The sequence below is a fragment of the Solanum tuberosum genome, unplaced genomic scaffold (assembly GCF_000226075.1).
Source record: "Solanum tuberosum cultivar DM 1-3 516 R44 unplaced genomic scaffold, SolTub_3.0 scf00135, whole genome shotgun sequence".
NCBI classification, from domain to species: Eukaryota; Viridiplantae; Streptophyta; class Magnoliopsida; order Solanales; family Solanaceae; genus Solanum; species Solanum tuberosum.
This window is the reverse complement of record NW_006239059.1, coordinates 105,126-126,773: the sequence shown is the minus strand read 5'-3', so window position 1 is coordinate 126,773 and position 21,648 is coordinate 105,126. Positions and strand designations below refer to the sequence as shown.

At 29.8% G+C, this 21,648-nt stretch overlaps 1 protein-coding gene and 1 long non-coding RNA gene across 2 annotated transcripts; both read right to left on the bottom strand.

Moving 5' to 3' along the window:
* Positions 1-457: 457 nt before the first annotated feature.
* On the bottom strand, positions 458-3,103 carry LOC102592923 (uncharacterized). Its single transcript, XR_367582.2, has 4 exons — positions 2,934-3,103; positions 2,724-2,823; positions 814-883; positions 458-680 (listed from the first exon to the last, which is right to left on the bottom strand). It is a non-coding gene; the product is annotated as an uncharacterized lncRNA (long non-coding RNA).
* An 11,657-nt stretch (positions 3,104-14,760) lies between these two features.
* On the bottom strand, positions 14,761-15,527 carry LOC102592585 (glutaredoxin-C6-like). Its single transcript, XM_006351516.2, has one exon. It carries the CDS (start codon positions 15,382-15,384, stop codon positions 14,947-14,949), a length of 438 nt encoding a protein of 145 aa, XP_006351578.1. The 5' UTR covers positions 15,385-15,527; the 3' UTR covers positions 14,761-14,946.
* Positions 15,528-21,648: the final 6,121 nt, after the last annotated feature.

Here is a 21,648-nt window from a genome sequence, read left to right as displayed (position 1 = left end):
AGTGTCTTTACAGGTACTCAGAGCTGCTTCCCATTAGAGCTATTCGAACAAAGTTTGAATTATATTGTTTTATTATTTATTGTGTATATTATTGATGATAGGCAAATATTAGGTCGTTTCTCGTATTACTTGTTTGTTTTATTACTTGTGTATATTGCATGTTTGTTATATTTGTATACTATTTTTACCTCCTCCTCAATTTGAAAAAATGAATTCAGCCGGGACCCACAGTTGTGGATTTCGAAAGATGCCTAACACCTTCCCTTCGGAATACCTTGAACCCCTTACCTAGAATTTCTTGGTTTCGTAGATCATTTAATTGGTTTCCTAGTTTTTCCTAAAATTAGGTGGCGATTCCTTTAAAATTCGTTTATTCTTTAAATTCTTTTAAAATTGATTAATTGATTATTTTTTGAGTCAGCGCGACGTTTCGCCCTGTTTGAATAGAGTAGGGATATAAACAATAACCTTTAACAAATTCATAGCATATTAGATGATCACACACTACATTCCTTCAAGTCCAGCGAATATTACAACATTTTGCACATGGACACTGAATTTCCTCTCCTATTGGATCTCCATAAGAGTAAGCAAAATCTAGGAATGATTCAACACCATCAATATACTCTTTGCTTTACCTTGCTAAATTTATCCAATCCTTGGATGGGATATTTGAATTCCTAGAAGATCAAGATATTAATATTTAATCTTTCAATAATAATCATTAAATCATTAACTACTTCACAAACAAGTTTTAAAAGTCACGAGTAAGTTATTAGAATCATGTGTTATGAGATGATAAAAGTTTCTTACCTAGTCATGGCTCTTGTGCTATTCCAAATCAAACCTTGAATCCTCCACAAATGTTTTTGTGTTGATTATACTTCCAAGGAAAAATAAGTAAAATTAATAGGATAGACACAATTAATAAAGAAAGTAAATAAATGGAATTCAGATGACTAAAAGTTAAAGTTTTGTGAGCGAATTTAAATACTCATCACCAAATTCGTTTTGCACGATTTACATAGAAAACTCATCAGTTATACACTTTAGTGAAATGAATTCTCAAAACTTGTTTCAATTTTCTTAATTTTGTAGCTCATGCTACTTTCCTTTACTTAATTTACTTCCAAGTGTTATCTAACCACATAAAATTAACAACCTTAGTCAAATAGAAGTTTTAACAAAATAAAAAAAGGTTGACAATCAAACCATCCTAAGAACAGTAAGAATCATAGGAAATTCAACATATTCAAGAAAACAGAACATAGTCCTACGAATGGTTAAGCTTTTGCTTACTTTCAGCGTCTCTCTAACTCTAAGGAATTTAAATGAACTAATCAAGATTAAGAAATTCTATCGAGAAGCAGGTTCAAGTTGTAAACAACATTTTAAAGAAGTTCAAACACTTTATTTAGAAGACCAAAAGTACAATATAGTGTGAAAATCTTTTAGAGCTTTTCTGCATTGACAGGTCAAAACTAAGCTAATAAGACGACTGTTGATTCGCATGTACAAGTCCACAATTCTCTAACACCTGTAATCAATTTCCATAAGAATGCTTAGCCAGTCATTTCTATCCAAAGGTAACTTAATCACTGCACCCTAAAATCTAAATAAAATGGAAAAAACATGAAAACTACACTATCATGGAAGAAGATGGTAGGGAAAATAAAACCTCAGTATGTATAAAACGTTTGTTTCTGATTACGCAAAATTTAAATTTTAAAACAACCGAAAGTAAGTGTTCGCATGACCTTCAATTGATTGACTATCCTAAATTTTGCTTAAGCATCAATTTCAAAAGCCAAATATAACTCGGAGAAAGCTACTCTTCAAGCCAGATTCAAAAGTTGTGCAAAACAATGAAGAGTGAATGAAGTACAAATGTTCTCAACCATGAAATTCAAATGAAGTACTACTACCATATATTTCAGAGAGTATGAAGTAATTAATTTTCTGCATTTTCAAGCATCTAAGTTTAATTTTTATTAATAGTCAAAGATCCACCATCTTGCCTAATTTAATAAGAAAAACATCCTTCAAGGCATCAATTCAAACTTACCCCTCGAGATGTACTCAAAAGGTATTTATATGGAAAATGCTTCCAGCATGGTTAGAATTTTCTTCTTGTAGTTCCTCCTTTGTTGTCTCCCCCTAATCCATCACTGTTTTCAGCCCTTTCTATCAAATAAATTCACTCTTGATTGATTTCCCAAGTTTATAACTTTCCTTTTTTACAAAATCAATATCTTTGCTTACTTATTTGCTTTTGAATAAAAGAATTATTTGGGGGAATTTATACTTGCCAAAGTGAAGCCTAATTGGTCATCAACTGCCACTGAATTTGTAAAAGTTCTAAGCTTCATTAGTTTTACTCAACCAAGATTGCAACTTATTAAGATTTTTCAGCTAAGGAATTAAAAGGGTCATTCCTAACTGCAAAAGAAAAGAGTAATTTAATAGTTTGATCAACATTGCTAGTAGCAAGAAGAAGATACAAGCCAGGAAAAAGGGGATTTTGGTTGTGAGGTAAAAGGTTATGTTCAATAAAGTATACCTCTTTACACTAATCAACCCTAATCAACCCATTTATACTTATTTAGTGATTAATGTTTAGGGTAATACAACTACGAGCTAAAATCAACAAAAATCATATCAGCAACACAAGAATATCAAAATCCTAAAATTAAAATTAGACTTTCAAAGATAGAATTTCTTACCTGATAAACCATATTCCAACAAAATCCTTTCAACAAGAAATTGTGAAATCGTGTTCTACAGCGAGTAGCTATTCAGCTCTTCACCATGAAATCCTAAAATCTGTGAGAAAGTTTGACAGAAATCGTGTTCTTCATACTTAGCTTGGAGAGAAAATCATGTTCTTCAAAATGACAGAAAGTTTTTCTTATTTGGGGAAAAGAACATCTTACACTAACAAAGCTTGGAGCGTATGTTCTTCAGCTGGAGGTACGTTCTTCAGATTCAACTGGAGCATATGTTCTTCAGCTGGACCGTATGTTCTTCAGCTGGAACTAGAAGTTGGAGCGTATGTTACGTTCTTCTTCAGCTGGAACTGATGTAATGTTTTAATGTTTTATTAATTATTATTTTTTATCCAATAAAAATTTGGGGGGGGGGGGGGGGGGGGAGAAAAAAAAAAAAAAAAAAAAAAGGGAATTCTGTTGACCGAGGGGAAGGTATTAGGCATCCCTCGAGTCCCGTGGTTCTAGCACGGTCGCTTTTATTGACTTATACTTAAATTATGATTATTTTTTGGATAATTTGTGTCTATATGCCAAAATTTCCTTATTTTTTAATTGTTGAATTTTATTAGTCTTAAATCGGATGCATAACTGCATTCTCGATCTTGACATTTGGAGACATAACTGTCTTCCCCTCTTGAGTTCATCACGCTTAATAATATCAATTTATACTTCTTGTTTGAATTATCAAAAATTAATTATTAAAACAATTTGGATAAGGTGCGTCACCGCATCCTTGAGTTTCTTTTAAGTGTTTCAAAGAAAGATGTGTAACCACATTCTTAATTGAAACCGACCTTTGAAACGGGTCATATATTTTAATATTTTACATACTACTAGAAAATTTAAGTGTATTATTAGTGATTAAATTACCTCTACTATTTATAAACACTATTTACATAATAAAAGTCTAAAATTTTAAACAAATATAAAGTTATTTCATATTAAAATTCGATATAGATGCATTTATATTTTTAGGATATTTACAAGTCATGACAAAAAGCATTAGAAAAAATAAAAAATAAAAAAATGTGTAACTCTTCATTTCTTAATTTTTCTAGGATGAACATTTTTATTTAGATAAAGTTGACTAAACAAACTATTATAATAATTTTTCAGGTATTTGGTAAATTTTGATTGGATGGAAGAGATGCTTAATTAATAATAACCTATGGTACATGATGAAAAATAATGAGATTAAACGCACATAAAATTCGAGCAACTTCATAACATTGAAATCAAGTATTATATAATTGTGAAAATCAAATTATACAAAAAGTTGAATGGTACCTCTTGCGAAATCAATTCACGAAAAGGAAACAATCCTAATAAGGAACCACGAACTCGAAACCACGAAAGTGAACCTCAACATCAACTTTTGTTTGTGAGTGAAAGAAAAAATATAAAATAAAATGTGAGTCTTCTTTTTTCCTTTTTCCTTCTGGCCCTTTTGTCTGTGTATATATTTTTGTTATTGTAGTATTGTGTTCCGTAGTGGTGTAGTGTGTAGACGTGTGTGTTGTGAGGAATTGTGGTATGTGGGAGTGGTGAGTGGAGTGGGGTATGTGGGGGTAGTGGAGGAGTAAGTGGGGTGAGGGTAGTGGTAGGTTATTTCTTTTATTTTAATTAAATATAATAAATATTATAATAATAAAAATATTAGCTAATAAAAATACAAGAATAAATGAATAGCTATTCTAAATTATAATTAAGAAATACTAACTTATTATTAAATCTAATTTAAAAGAAAATACATATTTTTTTGTGTAACTTTCCATTTCTTTTCATTTTTAAACAATTGAAAATAAAACTTACCTTAAAAAGTGATTCTATTCTTGTTATTTTCAAATCTTTTAAAATAAACTTAATAAAATAAGATAAAAGTCAAAATATTTAAGCTCTAAAAATGGAGTTAAACTTAAGTTCGGTCAAAAATTACGTGTCTACAGTGTTGCCAATATATTTATCGTAGCTAAAAGTTAAAAACATGGGCTACGCTTTAAAAGTGTCCCCAAAAATATTTTAGGCAACACTTTACAAGCGTTGTCTAAATTTAGTGTGATCGTAGTCCTAAAATGTTGTGGTGCTATAGTGTAAATCATTAAAAGATTGAATAACAAACATTCATCTACTTCTTCTGTTCTCATCTACTTTCTAGCTTCATCTTCTTTATCTAGTTCATAGCAATCTACATAAGGTAACAAAGAAAAAATATAAAAAGACTCATAATATATTGAATTGCTTTGATCAATTGAGCTATATTCGTGTTGGGATGACATCATAAAGAGATTTTATATTCCACCATTTTTTTTCAAAGACTTGTGTCTTCGTAAAATTAAAGTTTTGAAAATGACTTTTTAATAAAAAAAAATTATCTTTCTGTGATAATAATTATTAATTGAGTGACCTTAACAAAAATTATCTCGCAATAAGACGGCAGGTGATTTGGCTACTGTGAGACACAACCAGACCAATGAATTTTAATTCTTGCTGATTTACCAAGCCAAGTTAATTAAAGGGCTGCTGACTATATTGACAAATGAGGTTTCCCAGATATTTAATTTGTATAGCTTACAGGAAGAAGTCTGACTACACATTTCAACCTCCACCCACCCAAACATTTATTTATTTTTTCTCATTTGGTGTTTGAAATCTGCGTTGGAGGTTCAATTAAATTTTGATCGCATACTTCAGGGTTCATTTGAGGGTCACTCCCAAACAAGATTTTCTTCATATTCAGGACTCGAACTTGAGACCTCTAATTAAAGGTGGGACAATCTCACCAAACATGTTGTATTGTTGTATAGTGTAGGGGCTTAATTAATTTTGGAGGAATACTATATTACTATCCCTCATGCATATTGCTCATTTTCTTCATCTCTATTCATAATATATCAAGGAATGGTTTCCATTCTTCAAATATGAAGAAGGGGTTTGATAATTATGTAAAACTCCCTCAGATCAAATGTAATGTTTTGGAGAAGATGAATAAATAGTAAGTTAATTCTTAGTTTATTTTCTTAAATATTATCAAGGAGAAAGGGTGGTTTTCCCTTAATTTTTTAAATATATTTTTTGTGCTTAAAGAAGAAGTGAATAAGGGGAACCGTACGTGTCTTAGTCGCCAGAATAGGAAACACTCAAAGTTATTAGTCCAATATTACTTTATTAGACCTTTTTGAAAGTGAAAAGTGACGAATGCACAACTTGTCTAGATTTTTTTTTATTGGTCTATTTTGACAAATGAAAAAAGAATAAATTTTTTTTAATTATATTTTTAATTAATTACTTCTAAAAAGGTAAAAAAAATTATTTTTTTAAAAATCCTGCAAAGTGTCAAGGAGTGAAGTACACCGAGGCAGGACCAACTCGATTATAAGGCCATTAAGGCAATGGCTTGTGGTGCAAATATTTCTTTAAAGATGTGTTCTCTCTCTTTCTTTCTCTCTATATAAAATCCCATTTAAAAAGAAATTCTTCTGTAGAAAAATAATAACTTTTTTGTATTATTTAATGTGAGGATTATTGTAATAATTGAGAAATAAAATATTTTTTAGGTAATTCTATATCTTTTCTTACATGGCTATCTAAGTTGTTTTCTCATTTATATCCTCATGATTGATATGAACCCACAATATTATCTTCTATTCCCTTTCACTATTTTTGTCATCTTGTTATTGAATATTCTGAAGTCTTCTAAACAATCAAATCTTTTGTATTATGCAAAATCTATTGTTGTCGGTTCACAAAAAGATCAATTTGCTTTTTGGTGTCATCTTCAAATTTCAAGCATTGTTACAAGTCAACATTATTTAAATATCATTATATCAATTTATCTAATTCATCGCAATACTATTTCGATATCGTTATATCAACCTTTTCAATTCTTGAGTCATGTTTTAACTTAATATTATATTTTCTCATTGAAACTTTGCATTGTTAATCTTCTTACTTTATAAAGTTTGCGTACATTCTATTCTTTTTTTAAAGAGATTAACTTATATCCACTGACAGTGAAATTAAATCACTTTCGAATTACATAGAGTATATATACTATTATTATTATCATTCAATTTATATGGCAACTTGAAAAGAAAAAAAGTTCTTTATGAAGTTTGATTTTAGACCTCCGACCTTATTGAGAGGTCCTGCATCGATAGGGGCTCTTCCACGACAATAGATTCTTCCAAACTCATTATTTATAACATGAAACATATATGTATGTGTGCAAAATTCATTAAAATTTTAACAATTTTACACTTAAACGTATAACTTAGGAATAATATAAATTTATATAGTAAACTTCAAGTCTTGAATCTAGTCAGTTTCACGACTTTTGACTAAAATTAATGTGATAACCAAACCTTGTCGTTAAGAAAATTTTGCAAGTGGGGCTGAAGAAAACATTAGGTTGCAATCGATCTGTTTCCCATTTCTTTTTTCTTGATGAAATATTAAAGTATTTGATAAAATAATAATAATGCATTACACTATTCATCACTTTGCATGATTGAGTGGTGGAAGGTGTGGCACTTTGGTGGGTACTTTCTGTTAGATTCAATTGTAGATTCCTTTTGAGGTTGGGCTGTTGTTAAAGATTCTTCTAATATGACTGTGCATCGGTTGATTCGGTTTGGTTTATCGGTTTTTAAATATGTTAAACCAATAACCAAATTAATAAGATATTTTTTATCGGTTTTCGGTTTATCGATTTTAGTCCTTAACGGTTCGGTTTTCGGTTTAACCAATAAAAAATATTTATAAAACAAATATATGACTTCTCTAATAAATTTGATGCGAAAACACAATAATGTAACTTTACAAATGCTCATAAAATAGAAACAATAATAACAAAGATGAAAAGAACTATACAAACGTAATACAAAGAGAAATTAAGAGGAATATGGTTCTTACTTTAGATTTTAACGTTTTTTATAATGTGAAATTGTGAACTCAAAGCCATTGTGAAGTGTGAATTGAAGGCTAAAGAACAAAGATAGTAACTACTAAGGTATTAAGATTAATATATAATATTTATGTACAAGTAAAAGTAGTAAATTACTAGTCTTAATGGGTTATTGGTTTATCCAATAATCCAATATTAAAAATCAATACCGAACCGATAACCCAATAATTTTTTTTATAAAACCATTAAAAAACTGTTAACCCAATAACAATAAACCAATAACACTTTTATCGGTTCGATTTTTGCACACCCCTAATGACAACAAAAATAGGGGGTCTACAAAATGGACCAATGAGTTAGTGCCACATAGGATTCCACATACCAAATTTGGTGGGGTTATGGGTTATGGGTTGTGGGAGCAGTGTTTAAAGTATTAGTAGTGGGTGATTGTGTCTTTGCAATTGTCATCATTCATCACTTAATTTAGGAATAACATTAATCGAGAAGATTTAATTAGGGTAAGGTAGGGTGAAGCATGATAAAATATTATTGTTATAGTTTTTAGTGAATTAGGATAGGACAGAACAAGACGGGGCAAAATTCGAATTACTACATAATCTTTTTTATAAGAATATCAATAATTGTATTAGAAGTATCATTTGACTCATGTAAATTCATTTTTTTAAATTCAAGAATGAGCCTAGAAATATACTAGGTAAGGTTTTAAATTAAATATCACATTGTAAGGTGAAAAATGAAAAGGAAAAAATAATATAAATGGGGGGGGGGGGGGGGGGGATAAAAAAGGGGGAGCAGGGCTTTAATAAGACAGGGTAGGACGGATTAAAATCTTAGCGGGTCAAGATTTTTTTCGTCCTATAGACATCCCTATCACTTATTACCATTTTCTTCCAATAAATATGTGTTTAATTTTGGTTCCTTTTTATTATCCTAAATGGCAAAAGATATTTGCTCTTAGTTTTCTCCTTCATATACCCTTTTTGAGTATATAGCAACAGTTAAAGATGTTTTTGTGTTGAACACAAACCTTCAATAAGCTTTGACTTATACTTTGTTTATATACGTACTTAAAAACTTCGATATAAGTATAAATAATATACATTAATCTCAATAAATTAAATTAAATAATGACAGAATTTCAATTTTGAACTACTTCTGAAGTAGATGATTTTCTAATTCCACCCTTGTTAGCCCTCTTAGATTGTGGGAGGAAGTCACAAAAGATGTGGAGATTTTTCAACTGAAAATACACCTCACAAGATGACAAGTAATTCAGTCTGTTAGTTCGATCACCAACATGGATTGTGATGTAATAATTGAAAATTCTATCGTACTCTTAATTGAAGGTATTACATTCATACTCCAATACAAATATCAGACATCAAATGAGGAAAAAAATCTAACGTAGGATCAAGGGTTGTTGTATTGAGAAAAATCTGAAAAGGAAACCCTTTTTTATCAACTAATAAGTACTATAAATCTCATATTCTAGTTTCTGTTTTGGAGATTGGATTATATATAAATATTTTTTATTGATTTATTAAATACTAAAAATGTTTTTCTAATCGCTTAATTTTCATATATTTTCCTTAATAACAAACCCAACCTTATATATCAATGGGGAAAGCCGACAAAGGATTAAAAGAACATAAATTTAGTGAGATGGAGTTGGAATCAGTTACTTTCACTAGGTGTAACACTATTTGAGATTATACATGATGTATGTCTATGTTATTTGGCCTTTAAAAAGAAGGTAAATCATCAACTTGACGTGGTACACTGAATGATATTATTCTTTTCTTTCTCAGAAGTTTTGGGTTTAAATTCATAAAAAATAATTAACAATGAGCGCTTCCTTTAGAATAGAGTCTTACACAATGTGAATTCAGAATAATCAAACACCAATACACATATCGAATATCGAGAAACCAAAAAAAAAAAAAAAGGAGGTAAACCAACAATTGGTACTATAATATCACCTTCTTCCTTTATAATTAAGAGAAGACTATCGTTTCATCAAGACTAATAATAGTAGTGGTATTGGGTGAACAACCCATCCAGACCCTTCTAGATGAGTGAACCATATACACATAAAACTTACCATTTAATTCACAAGTCATTTTCTGATGTTTGATTATCAAATTATATTTTCAGAAGGAAAATATTTTTCATTTTTTAAAAAAAATGACTTTTCTCACTGCTAATGGACGAAATGACGGAAGTTGTTAATTTTAACTTTGTCTTACTAGCTCCAAGTAACAACTCAAGACATTATTATTAGGGATGTATAAGTCAAATCGTAAAGTCAAATTGAATCGACGAATCAAATTAAACTAAAAAAATAATAATTTGTGGTTTGATTTGATTGGTTTGGCGGTTGAAAAAAAACCGACCACTCTTGATTTGGATTGGTATTAAAAAAAAAAAGTCAAACCGAACCCAAATCAAACCAAACCGACATAACATATATATATATATATAAATTTTAGTTTTATTTATAGATAAAAAATATTATTTATAATCTACTTTGTTAATATATTTTTAGTTAGTTTATAGTTTTCAATGTTTATATATTTTATTTCAAATTTGGGCTTGTAAAATTTGTAAATATTTTATTTTGTATTAAGATCCGAAGTTACAATTATATTGTTATAGTTTTTCAAATTCGAAGTTAACAACTTACTTTGTAAATATTTCGTTTTGTATTCAATTTGATTGTATCATTTAATCTTATTAATTTAACATAATGAACGTTGATATTTTTTTAAAAAAAAATTGTATTCATGTGAATTTTATCGTTTTTACGAAAATTTCTATTCATTAAATATTTCTTAAGTTTAGCTTATCAGACAGGTAAGTGAAAATATATTTGATCACATTTTCAAACATCGTATAGTTGTAAAAAACTGGAAAAAAAACCAAAAAACCGAATAAAATTGAAAGAACCGACTAAAATCGAAACCGAAAAAACTAACTTTGCGTGGTTTGATTTGGTTTTTAGATTTAATAACCGGCATAATTGGTTTAGATTTTTTTAGTGAAAAATCAAACCAAACCGACCTATGTACGCCCCTAATTATTACTATGCTATAGTATTCGCAAAAAGATCATCAGATACTCTCTGATAGATATTGTTAAATTTCTAATTATAGATGATTTTTAATGAAGTTTGTTTTCAATAAATTTGAAGGTGATAGAAATAAATCGTTATAAAAAATATAATATGATGAAACATATTTATTTGATAAAATGATGTGAGTGCTAATATATTTGTTTTCTTGATTCTTTATTGAATTTTCTTTCGTGATTTAAGTAACGTATTTCTCGAACGTAGGATAATTTGGATCTGCTTTGAATTTATTTGATCCCTATATAGTTTTAAAATTTGTATTGAATTGAATTATTTAAGTGTTTTAAGTAAAAATAGCTTTTAATTAAGTACTATATATTCCTTCCGTTCCATTTTACGTGTTATCATTTTTTTTTAGTCCGTCTCAAAAAGAATGTCACCTTACTATATTTATAAACAATTTCATTTAAAATTTTCTTTTACCCTTGATGAAATAATTTTCAATCACACAAATATCTAAGTATTGTTTTAAAGTTTAAACTATAAAATTTTAATTTTTTTTAAAATATTATGTCGAATCAAATAAAATGAGATCACAAAACAGACAGAGTATATAATAGTAGTACACATCCTTGAAGTTTCTCTATAGAGATAAAGATGTGTAATATTGATATCTCAGTACTGGTTGCGATTCATCTTATATTATTTGCAGTAATGTCTTGTCAAGTCCTTTTTATTTAATTTGTTTGTTCATTAGATCGAGTATCCCACACACCTGCATGCGTCGTTCACGACTTGACACAACCTGAATAGTATCTCGTTCGATAAATTTGGAGGCAGAGCTAAGTGGGGATTTATTGGTTCGAACAAACTCAATAGTTTTTTTGTAGATCTTATATTTATATTGGAAAATTAAATAAATATATATGAATATTAACTTGTGAATTCCCTAACAAATTTGATTGATATCTCAGTGGTAAAGAAGGGTCGTTGAAATCTTTTCGCACTAGTGTTGTAGGTTCGAAGTTCTAACCCACTATATTAATAAAAGTTTCTTTTTAAGAAAAAAAAAGGAAGCATGTTTTCTATATTTTTTTCTACTATCCTAAAATTTAGAACTCCCAAACTTTGAATTTTGGCTCCACATCTAACGATGCCACCTTCACTTATTATTATTATTATTATTTATTTATTTATTTTAAGTTCAATTTAGAAAGTGTTTTCTCGAAACTTTTAAATTGCAATTAATTATTTTAATTTTTTTTAATTATATATTAAGTCAAAACCAAATAAAACAGTAACATTTTCCTATCCTAAAAATATCATGACATTTGTCAGATTCTTCCACTAAATAAAGATATAACCCCATGAATTTCCTATTAACCTTAAAAATAGGGAAGAGAATTGCGCCGCTCCCACGTGAATATTGGACAAAAACAAAAGAAAACATAAAGGAAAGGAAGTCTTTTCATAAATAAATGATAGAGATCGGTAAATGATATTCTTTCAATTTCAATTTATATGAATTACTTTGATTTGTTTGATTTAGGCAAGAAAACAGACTTTTGATATTTATAGTCTAAAAAAAATTTGAAATCTTAACATAAATTGATATTTTAAAGTTGAATTGTTAATTCATTTGTCTCAATTTATGTGACATTTTCATTATTTGAGAGTCAAACAGATTAAGTTTGATTGAAAATTTGTGCATGTTTTCTTCAAAAAGAAATTGAAATGAAATTTGTATATTTGTAAACTACGTAAAAAATATTATAAGTTACAATAATCAATAATTTAAAATATTTAAAAGATTTATAAAATTTTACGATAAAAAATAAATTTGTTTAAATCTCAAAATTTGAAGAGTCCCACATAAATTGTGACGGAGAGAGTACCAAATGGAGTAGTAAAATAGCAAATAAGTCATGTATATATATCATCTTTTAGATACCACATATTTGAGATACTTTATTATTTTCCTTAATTCTATGCATTTGGAACGTTTTTGGATAAATAAATTGTTCATGTATATCATTGATTGCTTTGAAATTGTTTATCTATTCGTTTTTAATTTATTTTTTTTGTGATAAGTTCGATTGAGAAATTGTAGTTTCTTATTATGAGTTTCGTTATGATTAGCAACATTTCATATTTTAGCTTTCTACTTTTCCTTACTCAAACGATACAAACTCAAAAATGTATATTTCATTTAACTTTAAAAAAAATATAATGTTTTTTGTTTTAATTTATTTTTCTTGCTTTTTTTGTCCGGTTTAAAATAAATGTCTTTTTTTTTTTTAGTTTTTTCTAAATTTTTTTTACTTTCCACATGATATAATATCACAAGAATAAAGGACATTTTGATATGTTTTAAATATTTTTAGTTTAAGATTATAAAATTTAAAAATATTCTTTACTTTTTATAAACTTCATATTAAATCAAAATCAGACAATAAATTAAAACAGAGAAAGTAACGTGTAAATTTTAGATCTGTTTCCGCAAACAAACATGGATGCAAAATTTGATAGCAAAAAAGTAAAGAAAACAACCCTTAACCAAAGCTCTCATGTTCGAGCTTTGGTATGGAGAAAATTCAATTGGAAACATCATCCTTAAATGACCTTTGCAGTGTGTGTTTCAAATTTAATTGGAGATACAATACCAACTTCAAACACCATAGAAAACAAAAAGAGAAAAAAAACAAAGTAATACAAATGAAATGACGCTTGCCACCCAATGACGACGTAGATCTTTTAAAGCAATGCATTTATGTAATTTTGGCCATTCTGTATTTCATTTTCAAGATGGTTTATTCTTTCCTGCTTAGTATATCGTATTCGATTTGAGATTTCAATTAATTTAAATTATATTTAAAAAGTAAGCAATTATCTTTATCGGATCATCAAAATTGGAATATAAAATTTCTAATTACAAATAAAAAAAATTACTCATAATCCTACTCATCCAACCACAATTTTGGGTGGCTTATTTTCAAAACTTCACATATTCATACAACACATATAACACTTAAGTAGTGTTTGATCATGAGAAAAAATAAAATCATCAAATATTTAGAATTTGAATATTTTTTTTTAAAAAAAAAACATAAAATATAATTTAAATGGTGTTGATCTATAAAATAACTTTTGGAAATAGTTAAAGGTTAGAAGCACCAAAACCAACCAAAGCAACTGCTGCTTTACTTTGTTCTGCTCTTTTCTTTTCTTTCCCACCAATTATTTTGAAGGTTCCTTTTTTTCTTTTTCTTTCTTTCTTCTACTCCCTCTCTTCATCATTCAATTCTGTCAAGATTCATTTCCACTTTTATTCTTCTTTCTTTTTCACACTTTCTCTCTTCCTCTACTTATGGAATATAATACTACTTTCAACCCCTTTAAACTACCTATTTTATTAACCAACATTAAGGAATATAATTCATTTACTACTCTCTTAGTCTCAAATCATATGACACTTTTTATTTTTCGATTTAATCAGAAATTTACGCATGAAATTTTAATTTTTTTAAAATTAAATTTATATGTTTATAAATTATGTAAAAAGTACTGTAAATCACAACAATTGATAATTCAAAATATTTAAAAGATATATAAATAATTTATAATAAAAAATAGATTTATTTAAATTTCGAAATCCGAAAAACGTAAGTAAATTAGGACGGGAGAGTATCACTTTTTCTTGCTTTGGAGCAAATGGCTTATGTCAACATTTCTTCTTGATTAATCGGTCAAAATAAGAAATTAAAAAGGAGAAGGGCGTTGATCCCAAAGTTATGGTAAGTGATTGAATATTTTGTTTAACAGCTGTAATTAATTGTTAAATAATTCAAGAATATTCTTCCTCAATGCTAGGGATATTCAAAGCAAATAAAACTACTTATACTGAAAAATAAAAATATACTACTATTTAATAGCTGCCCCATTTAGTCATTTTGATGAAAAGTAAATTAAATCCCCAAATAAGGCAAGGAAAATATAAAAAAAAAAGCAACACACTTTCATTAAAATACAGATAAAGAGGAGTATTATTTAATTAACACTTGGTACTACACGAAAAATAGAATAATTATGAACTAATTATACTAGTAGACTTAAAATTATATTCCTTTTAATTGTGGACAATTAGATTAATAAAATATAAAATAAAAACATGGAAATTTTACTTACTATACCACATGAGTGATGACACCGACTTCCACAAGCTTAGGAACAAGTCGACCACTCAAGTGAAGTGCAACAAGGCTCTCTAATCCGCCGACACGTGTCCCACCAATAAAGACCGCCGGAGCATCGGCGGGAATATTATTAACGTGATGATGATCGTCAAGATCTCCGGCGGAGGAGGGAGGTAAGGCAGAGATCTCTTCTTCCTCTAGTTCAATTACAGTTGGGTAAACACCAATAGCAGATAGTAATTTCTTCATGACGTGGCACATGCAACAAGAGGAACGAGTGAAGATTACGACGGGGTTTTCGGAGATGAGACGTTGAATTCTCATCTCCGTAGACTCCGTCACGTCGATAGCCAGCGGGGAAGTGGTTGATGGGGCGAGTTCTAGACGCACCCCTCCTTCTCCGTAGAAGTTGTTGGTTCTCATCATCATGTAGAAAACAAGGATTTGATTTTTAGTTTAGGTACAAAAGAAAAGGGAAGGGGGAAGGGATTTTATTATATAAATGGGAAGGTGGCAAATAATGTTACATCACAAAGTAACATACTACGTAACTTATGCTATGTTTATGGGGATTGCCATAACCCCCGTGGCCCCCCCTAGTCTTATGGTGGATGGTTTTATGTGAGAAAACTTATATGACTCGCACGACAGGGGAAGTGAGAATCAGGTGCTAGCTACTACACGACAAAAGAGAAACATCTATCTCTATCATCTATTTCTCAATTTCACACATTACCTTTACCTTTATTAGTATTCAATTCTAAACGATGTTTTAATAGTAAAATGTAAATGGGTTAAATTAGATTTATTTATTTAATGAGATAAATACCTCTAAATTTGATGTGAATTATTTCCAAATTATTGACCGTCTTTAAAAAAATCCTCTTCTTGATTAAGTAAACTACTACTCCCTCCGTTTCACAAATAATGACCTGGTTTGACTTGGCCCGGAGTTTAAGTAAATAAAAAAGACTTTTGAATCTTGTGGCCCTAAATTAAAGTTATGTCAAATGTACAATATTGCCCTTAATCTTGTGGTCTTAAACATGTCACGTGGAAAGCAAAAAGTAAAATATTACCAAAAAAGGAAAGAGGTCATTTTTTTTGAAACTGACTAAAAAGGAAAGGAGGTCATTCTTTGTGAAACGGAGGGAGTACATGATATAGCAAACTCTTGTAAGAAGGTAAGACTCTTAATAAAAAAACTGAAAGAAATGTTGAAAACACTCCTAAATTTGACATGAATTTATGGGTGTATTTCACCCATGTGACAAGATCAGTTGTGCATTTAAGTACAATTAATCAAGTAGAGGAGTATTTTTAAGGTTGTCTATAATTTAAGAATGAAACTAATAATTCGCGCCAAATTTAAAAGTATTTTTAATACTTCTTCTCTCTTATTTAATTTACAATTTTGAATTCTAATTTTGTTATTCATTATTCAAAATAAAACTATTGATTGTAGATGAATTCATAAATCCGTAACTGCCATATCAAATCTCAAGGTATATATGATCAAGTCAAGATAAGATCAACAGTCTAATCGTTGCGAAAAGGTATGAAATTATCATGAATCGCTACTCAACAACGCTAACATGAGTTCTAATTTATCAAAACAATGAATTGAATATAACATTTTGGAAGTGGACTCTATTTCAAAACATGTTAGTCACTAATCGGCACACCTACTCATGAAGAACTGGCTTCTAGATAATCAAATATCATTGGTTGTATTAGGTTATTACATTTATATATATATATATATATGAAAGTATTTGAAATAATTGTAAAATCTCAGTTATTTTACAAGCTACATTTGCATTTTCCTAGAGAACATGTCACGTTATTCTGTCTATTTGCATAAAGTCTAATTGTTTAAGATTAACAAAGTTGACCTCGTGACCCATGCAGACGGATTTAAACAGGAAGAGAAATAAAAAATAAATGGAAAAGGATCAAAACTATTCTTAAGCTATCCGAAAGAGCTTAAATATATCTTTAAATTATATTTCGACTCAAAAATATCATTTCCGTCAAACTATTGAGACACACTTACCCTTCTGATTAATGAAAGCATCCATGTGTATGTTAAATGTCACATGGACACTCCTAACACACCCCACTACCACATAGACAAATTAAATCCTTAATTTCACTTTTTTTTCCCCCTCATTTCGTCATTTCCCTTAGAAACAATTTCACCCGTTTATTCATTTTGGGGATGGGCTTTAAATCTGTCTTCTTCGAAAGTCTAGCGTAGAGAACGGAAATATGGCGCGTGGGAGAGTTGAAGAAATTGAGGAGTAGGAGGGTAGGTCGGAAATAGTGTAAAGTAGTAGGGGGTAATATTGAGAATAGAAAAATGGGCAGAATCACATGGAGAGATGAGAGGGTTTATTTTCTCCGAATAGGTGGGGGCACTGGCACTCCATGCTGACGTCAATAATTGACACACCCTTTAGCTACTACGTAATTTCTATATTTAGCTGACGTCTACTTATCTCTTTTCTGACAAACTTGCTGTACAAATAATCCACACATGACATACCTAAAATTATCGACACATCACATAGCAAGTGATTTCAAACTTTTATAATGACATAAAATTTTTGATAAAAAGTCAAAAGAGATGTTGAAAATTGACAAAAATTTAAGCATGTATTTTACGCATGTTGCAAGATCGGGACTCTATTTAAGTTCAATTAGTCAAGTAAAATTTATTTTAAGACGGTCAATAATTTAGGGATGAAACTAATAATTCACGCCTAGTTTAGAAATGTTTTCGATATTTTCTTTTTATTAAAGATAAAAAGGAAATTTAAAATTAATTAAATAACAAGATATATTTTTTAAGACTGATTAAAAATATATAATATAATATAAAGAGTAAAAAACAAAATTTGGGACGAGTTTTAGGAGTGGGGTTTTATTTATTAGTAGTAAAAATATATAGGAGCAATTTATGGTGACAAAAGTATCTTGAGGTGTAAGTCCTACAATATGAACGTACACTTAAGTGTTGGATGGATTTTTATTTGGAGCGTAAGTTAGAAAAACAATCGAATTAAAATTAATATTGCTAAATAAGTTTTATCTTGTTACTATTATTATTATTTAAAAAGTTTATAAACTTAATAATCGGTTTTTTTTCTTTTTACCCCTAAATTTTGTTCTTTTCCTTCTTTTTTCACCGAATAAAGCGAAAACTAATCAATATGCAAATTACAAAGTTACCTTGATTTGGTTTAATTTTTCTGACTATAGGTTTTGGCTTCTTTTTCTATTTTTCAAGTTAATTTATAAATTTTATTCAATTTTCTTTTGAGATGAACAATTTCAATTATTTTTGTTAGTTAATTATTGTTTTAAGTTGAAACGATTTTATGTACATTTACACTTTGGTGATATTTTCTTGAATTTTTAATATATTTTTTATTTTTTATTTTTATTATACTAATTTACAAAATATGAAGATTTTAAAGATTCATAAGCAACGCCTTGAAGCTTATGTCTTCTCCATATATATCAGATAAAATACCTCACATTGAGTTAATTAGGAACTTACGTAACCGTACAGGTGACGAAAAATATTTTCTAGAAAAATGATTGTATGTATATGTAATGTATCAATATTGTATAAATAGTTTTATAATATATATTTAATATATAGATATTGCATAAATAGTGTATAACTATGTTCATATGATGTATAACAATGTATAAGAAATGTGTATACTTCCATATATGATGTCTATATAACATTTATACAGTGAAACAGTAAATATGATGTATAATCATATATCAAAGGTGTATATACATTCATATACATTGTTTATACATTGCAGTAGTTCATATTCCTTAACGACTTGATTTTTTTAAATTCCAAGCAACTCAAATCTCCTCTATATAGTCTCAAATTACAGATATGAGCTCCTTTTAATATATCGAGTCTTTTGATATAATATTCATTCGAAATGATTCACGCTTACAACAAGTTATATTTTAAAATTTGAATTTCAAAAACTCTTTAATCCATTTTAAATAGGATAACTTACATAAATTCCAAAGTGTAAAGAGTAAATTACATCATATCCCTACTATTTTTCTATGTCACGACTCAGACCGCCGTGATTGACACCCACTCTAACCCTCCGGTGGGAGAACCACTACTACAACCCAACTAAGCAACTTAACGAAACTAAACCATTTAAAGATACAAAAGCAGGTTTAAATGACAACTAAATAATGAGTTCCCATAAACTCCAAAGTTTAACAAAAACAACTACGCATAACTCTCGCGGAAATTCAACCCCTAGAATTTGAAAGTCATTGTACCAAAACTCTACCAATCAACAAGTCTAAGGAAAAATGGGTGCAACCCCGAAACTAAACATAATCAAAAATGTCTGAACATATAGTCTGAGTCTGAAAGGAATGGACTAAAACAAAGGATGGATCCATGGCAGCCTGAAAGAACTGGTTCACCATCGAATCCGATCTTGGTCAATGATCTCCTAACTGAGGTCTGTCAGTAGCCGCCTGAAGATGCTTTGTACTCAACAAAGAAAGAGCAAGTGTAGTATCAATACACGAAACCACAGTGTACTAGTAGGATGACGCGGCTACTCCAGTAAGCACAATATAGCAAGTAATTACAACACAGTAAACACACATATACAGAATGCATAGTTCACTTATCATTTTAGGAGCAATATACAATTTCCCAATATCATGGGTGCAACCCCGAAACTAAACATAATCAAAATGTCTGAACATATAGTCTGAGTCTGAAAGGAATGGACTAAAACAAAGGATGGATCCATGGCAGCCTGAAAGAACTGGTTCACCATCGAATCCGATCTTGGTCAATGATCTCCTAACTGAGGTCTGTCAGTAGCCGCCTGAAGATGCTTTGTACTCAACAAAGAAAGAGCAAGTGTAGTATCAATACACGAAACCACAGTGTACTAGTAGGATGACGCGGCTACTCCAGTAAGCACAATATAGCAAGTAATTACAACACAGTAAACACACATATACAGAATGCATAGTTCACTTATCATTTTAGGAGCAATATACAATTTCCCAATATCAATGGCATGTAAATATGAATGTAATAATCACAAGTGGTTCTCTCATGGAACCCACACCCAAATTGTTAGTGTGTCGGAACGTGACACCCGATCTAATATACATGTGTCGGAAGGTGACACCTGGTCCAATATATGTGTTGGAACGTGACACCTGATCCAATATATGTATCGGACCGTGACACCCAATCTAATTAGCACAACCACAATCACAATCACACTCATAATGAGCAATACTCATACTTATACTCATACAATCAGGTAATAGGTTCATGACATTCCCTATTCACATACATGCACACATACAATGAAGCAATTAACCGGCATATATCACACAACAGGAAATCGAATCATCACCTACCTCGAAATCAAGTCTGAATACTCTTAAGACACGTGGGTCTTCCCTTTCTGGAGTTTTTTAACTCGTTCTTGATCTAAAACAAGCAATTAATGCAAGGATAACTAAACAAGGTATAATTTACCCAGATAATAACAAAATTATTAACCCAAAGCGAAACCAATGATCCTAATGTTCAACTAGGGCTTTTCCCACCATTAACTTCAAGCCAAAACCCTCCCCCAACGATAATTATCCAAGATTCTAAGTTCTAAGAATCAAAATACAGATTAGGGGAGTAATTAACTTACCTTTAGCTCCAGAATTCGTTGGAAGTCGTCCCTTAGCTCTCAAGAACGAAGTATTACAAAAAATAACATTTTTTGGGATTTTTTCCCGATTTAATTCGCGACTGGCCCGCCACGGCGGCCCCTCCCTAGCAGGATAAATTTCGCCCCAGCGGCTTGCACGGAGACAGAAACTCGAAATTTGAGTTCCAAGCTCCCATTTCACAACACACCTTTAAATCTGGACGTTTAAAACTACTTTTTCACGCCAAGATCAATTTCGGGAGTTTTACTCGTCCGAATTCGATTTCGTAAAGTCATACAGGCTTTTTAACGTCTTGGTTATCTACTCATGTGATCAAACTCATAATTAAATTCCCAATCCATTACCAGATTGCCCTAGACCTAGCCTGACTCAGATTTCGTCCAAGTTTGGCCTAGACAAGAAATTTCCAAGTTACTACTCATAAGTTTTCTGGCCCAAATTCCTTCCCCATTGGTTTTTCCATAACGACGTGAACAGGTTGTTACATTCTAATTACAATAATCCCTTAAAATTTGTACCTTCTGGATACATAAGTTACCATCCGGATACATTAATTTTAATACAGAATGAATCTTCTGTTGCGCTAAAAAGGGAATAAAATTTGAAAATCTAATTAAATCTCATAAATTATGCTTACGTTTCTTCTTACTCTCAATCATACAGAGACAAATCCAGAACGAAGAAATTCAAAATTTCAAATTGTTCCCTCTCTGTTTATCGAAGAAACCTTTCAGATTTGATTCAAAAACTTTTGTCAAAATTTTGGGTTAGCGAGGTGAGTTATGAAGGATACAAAAGTGATGAAATTGTTGTTGGACAAACGGTTTCCTTTTGAATCTTCAAGGTCATCGAAAATCCTTTCAATTTTGATTCAAGTTGTATGGATTTGCTATATATATGTATACCCTCTGTTTTAAATTTTTGAATTTGTGT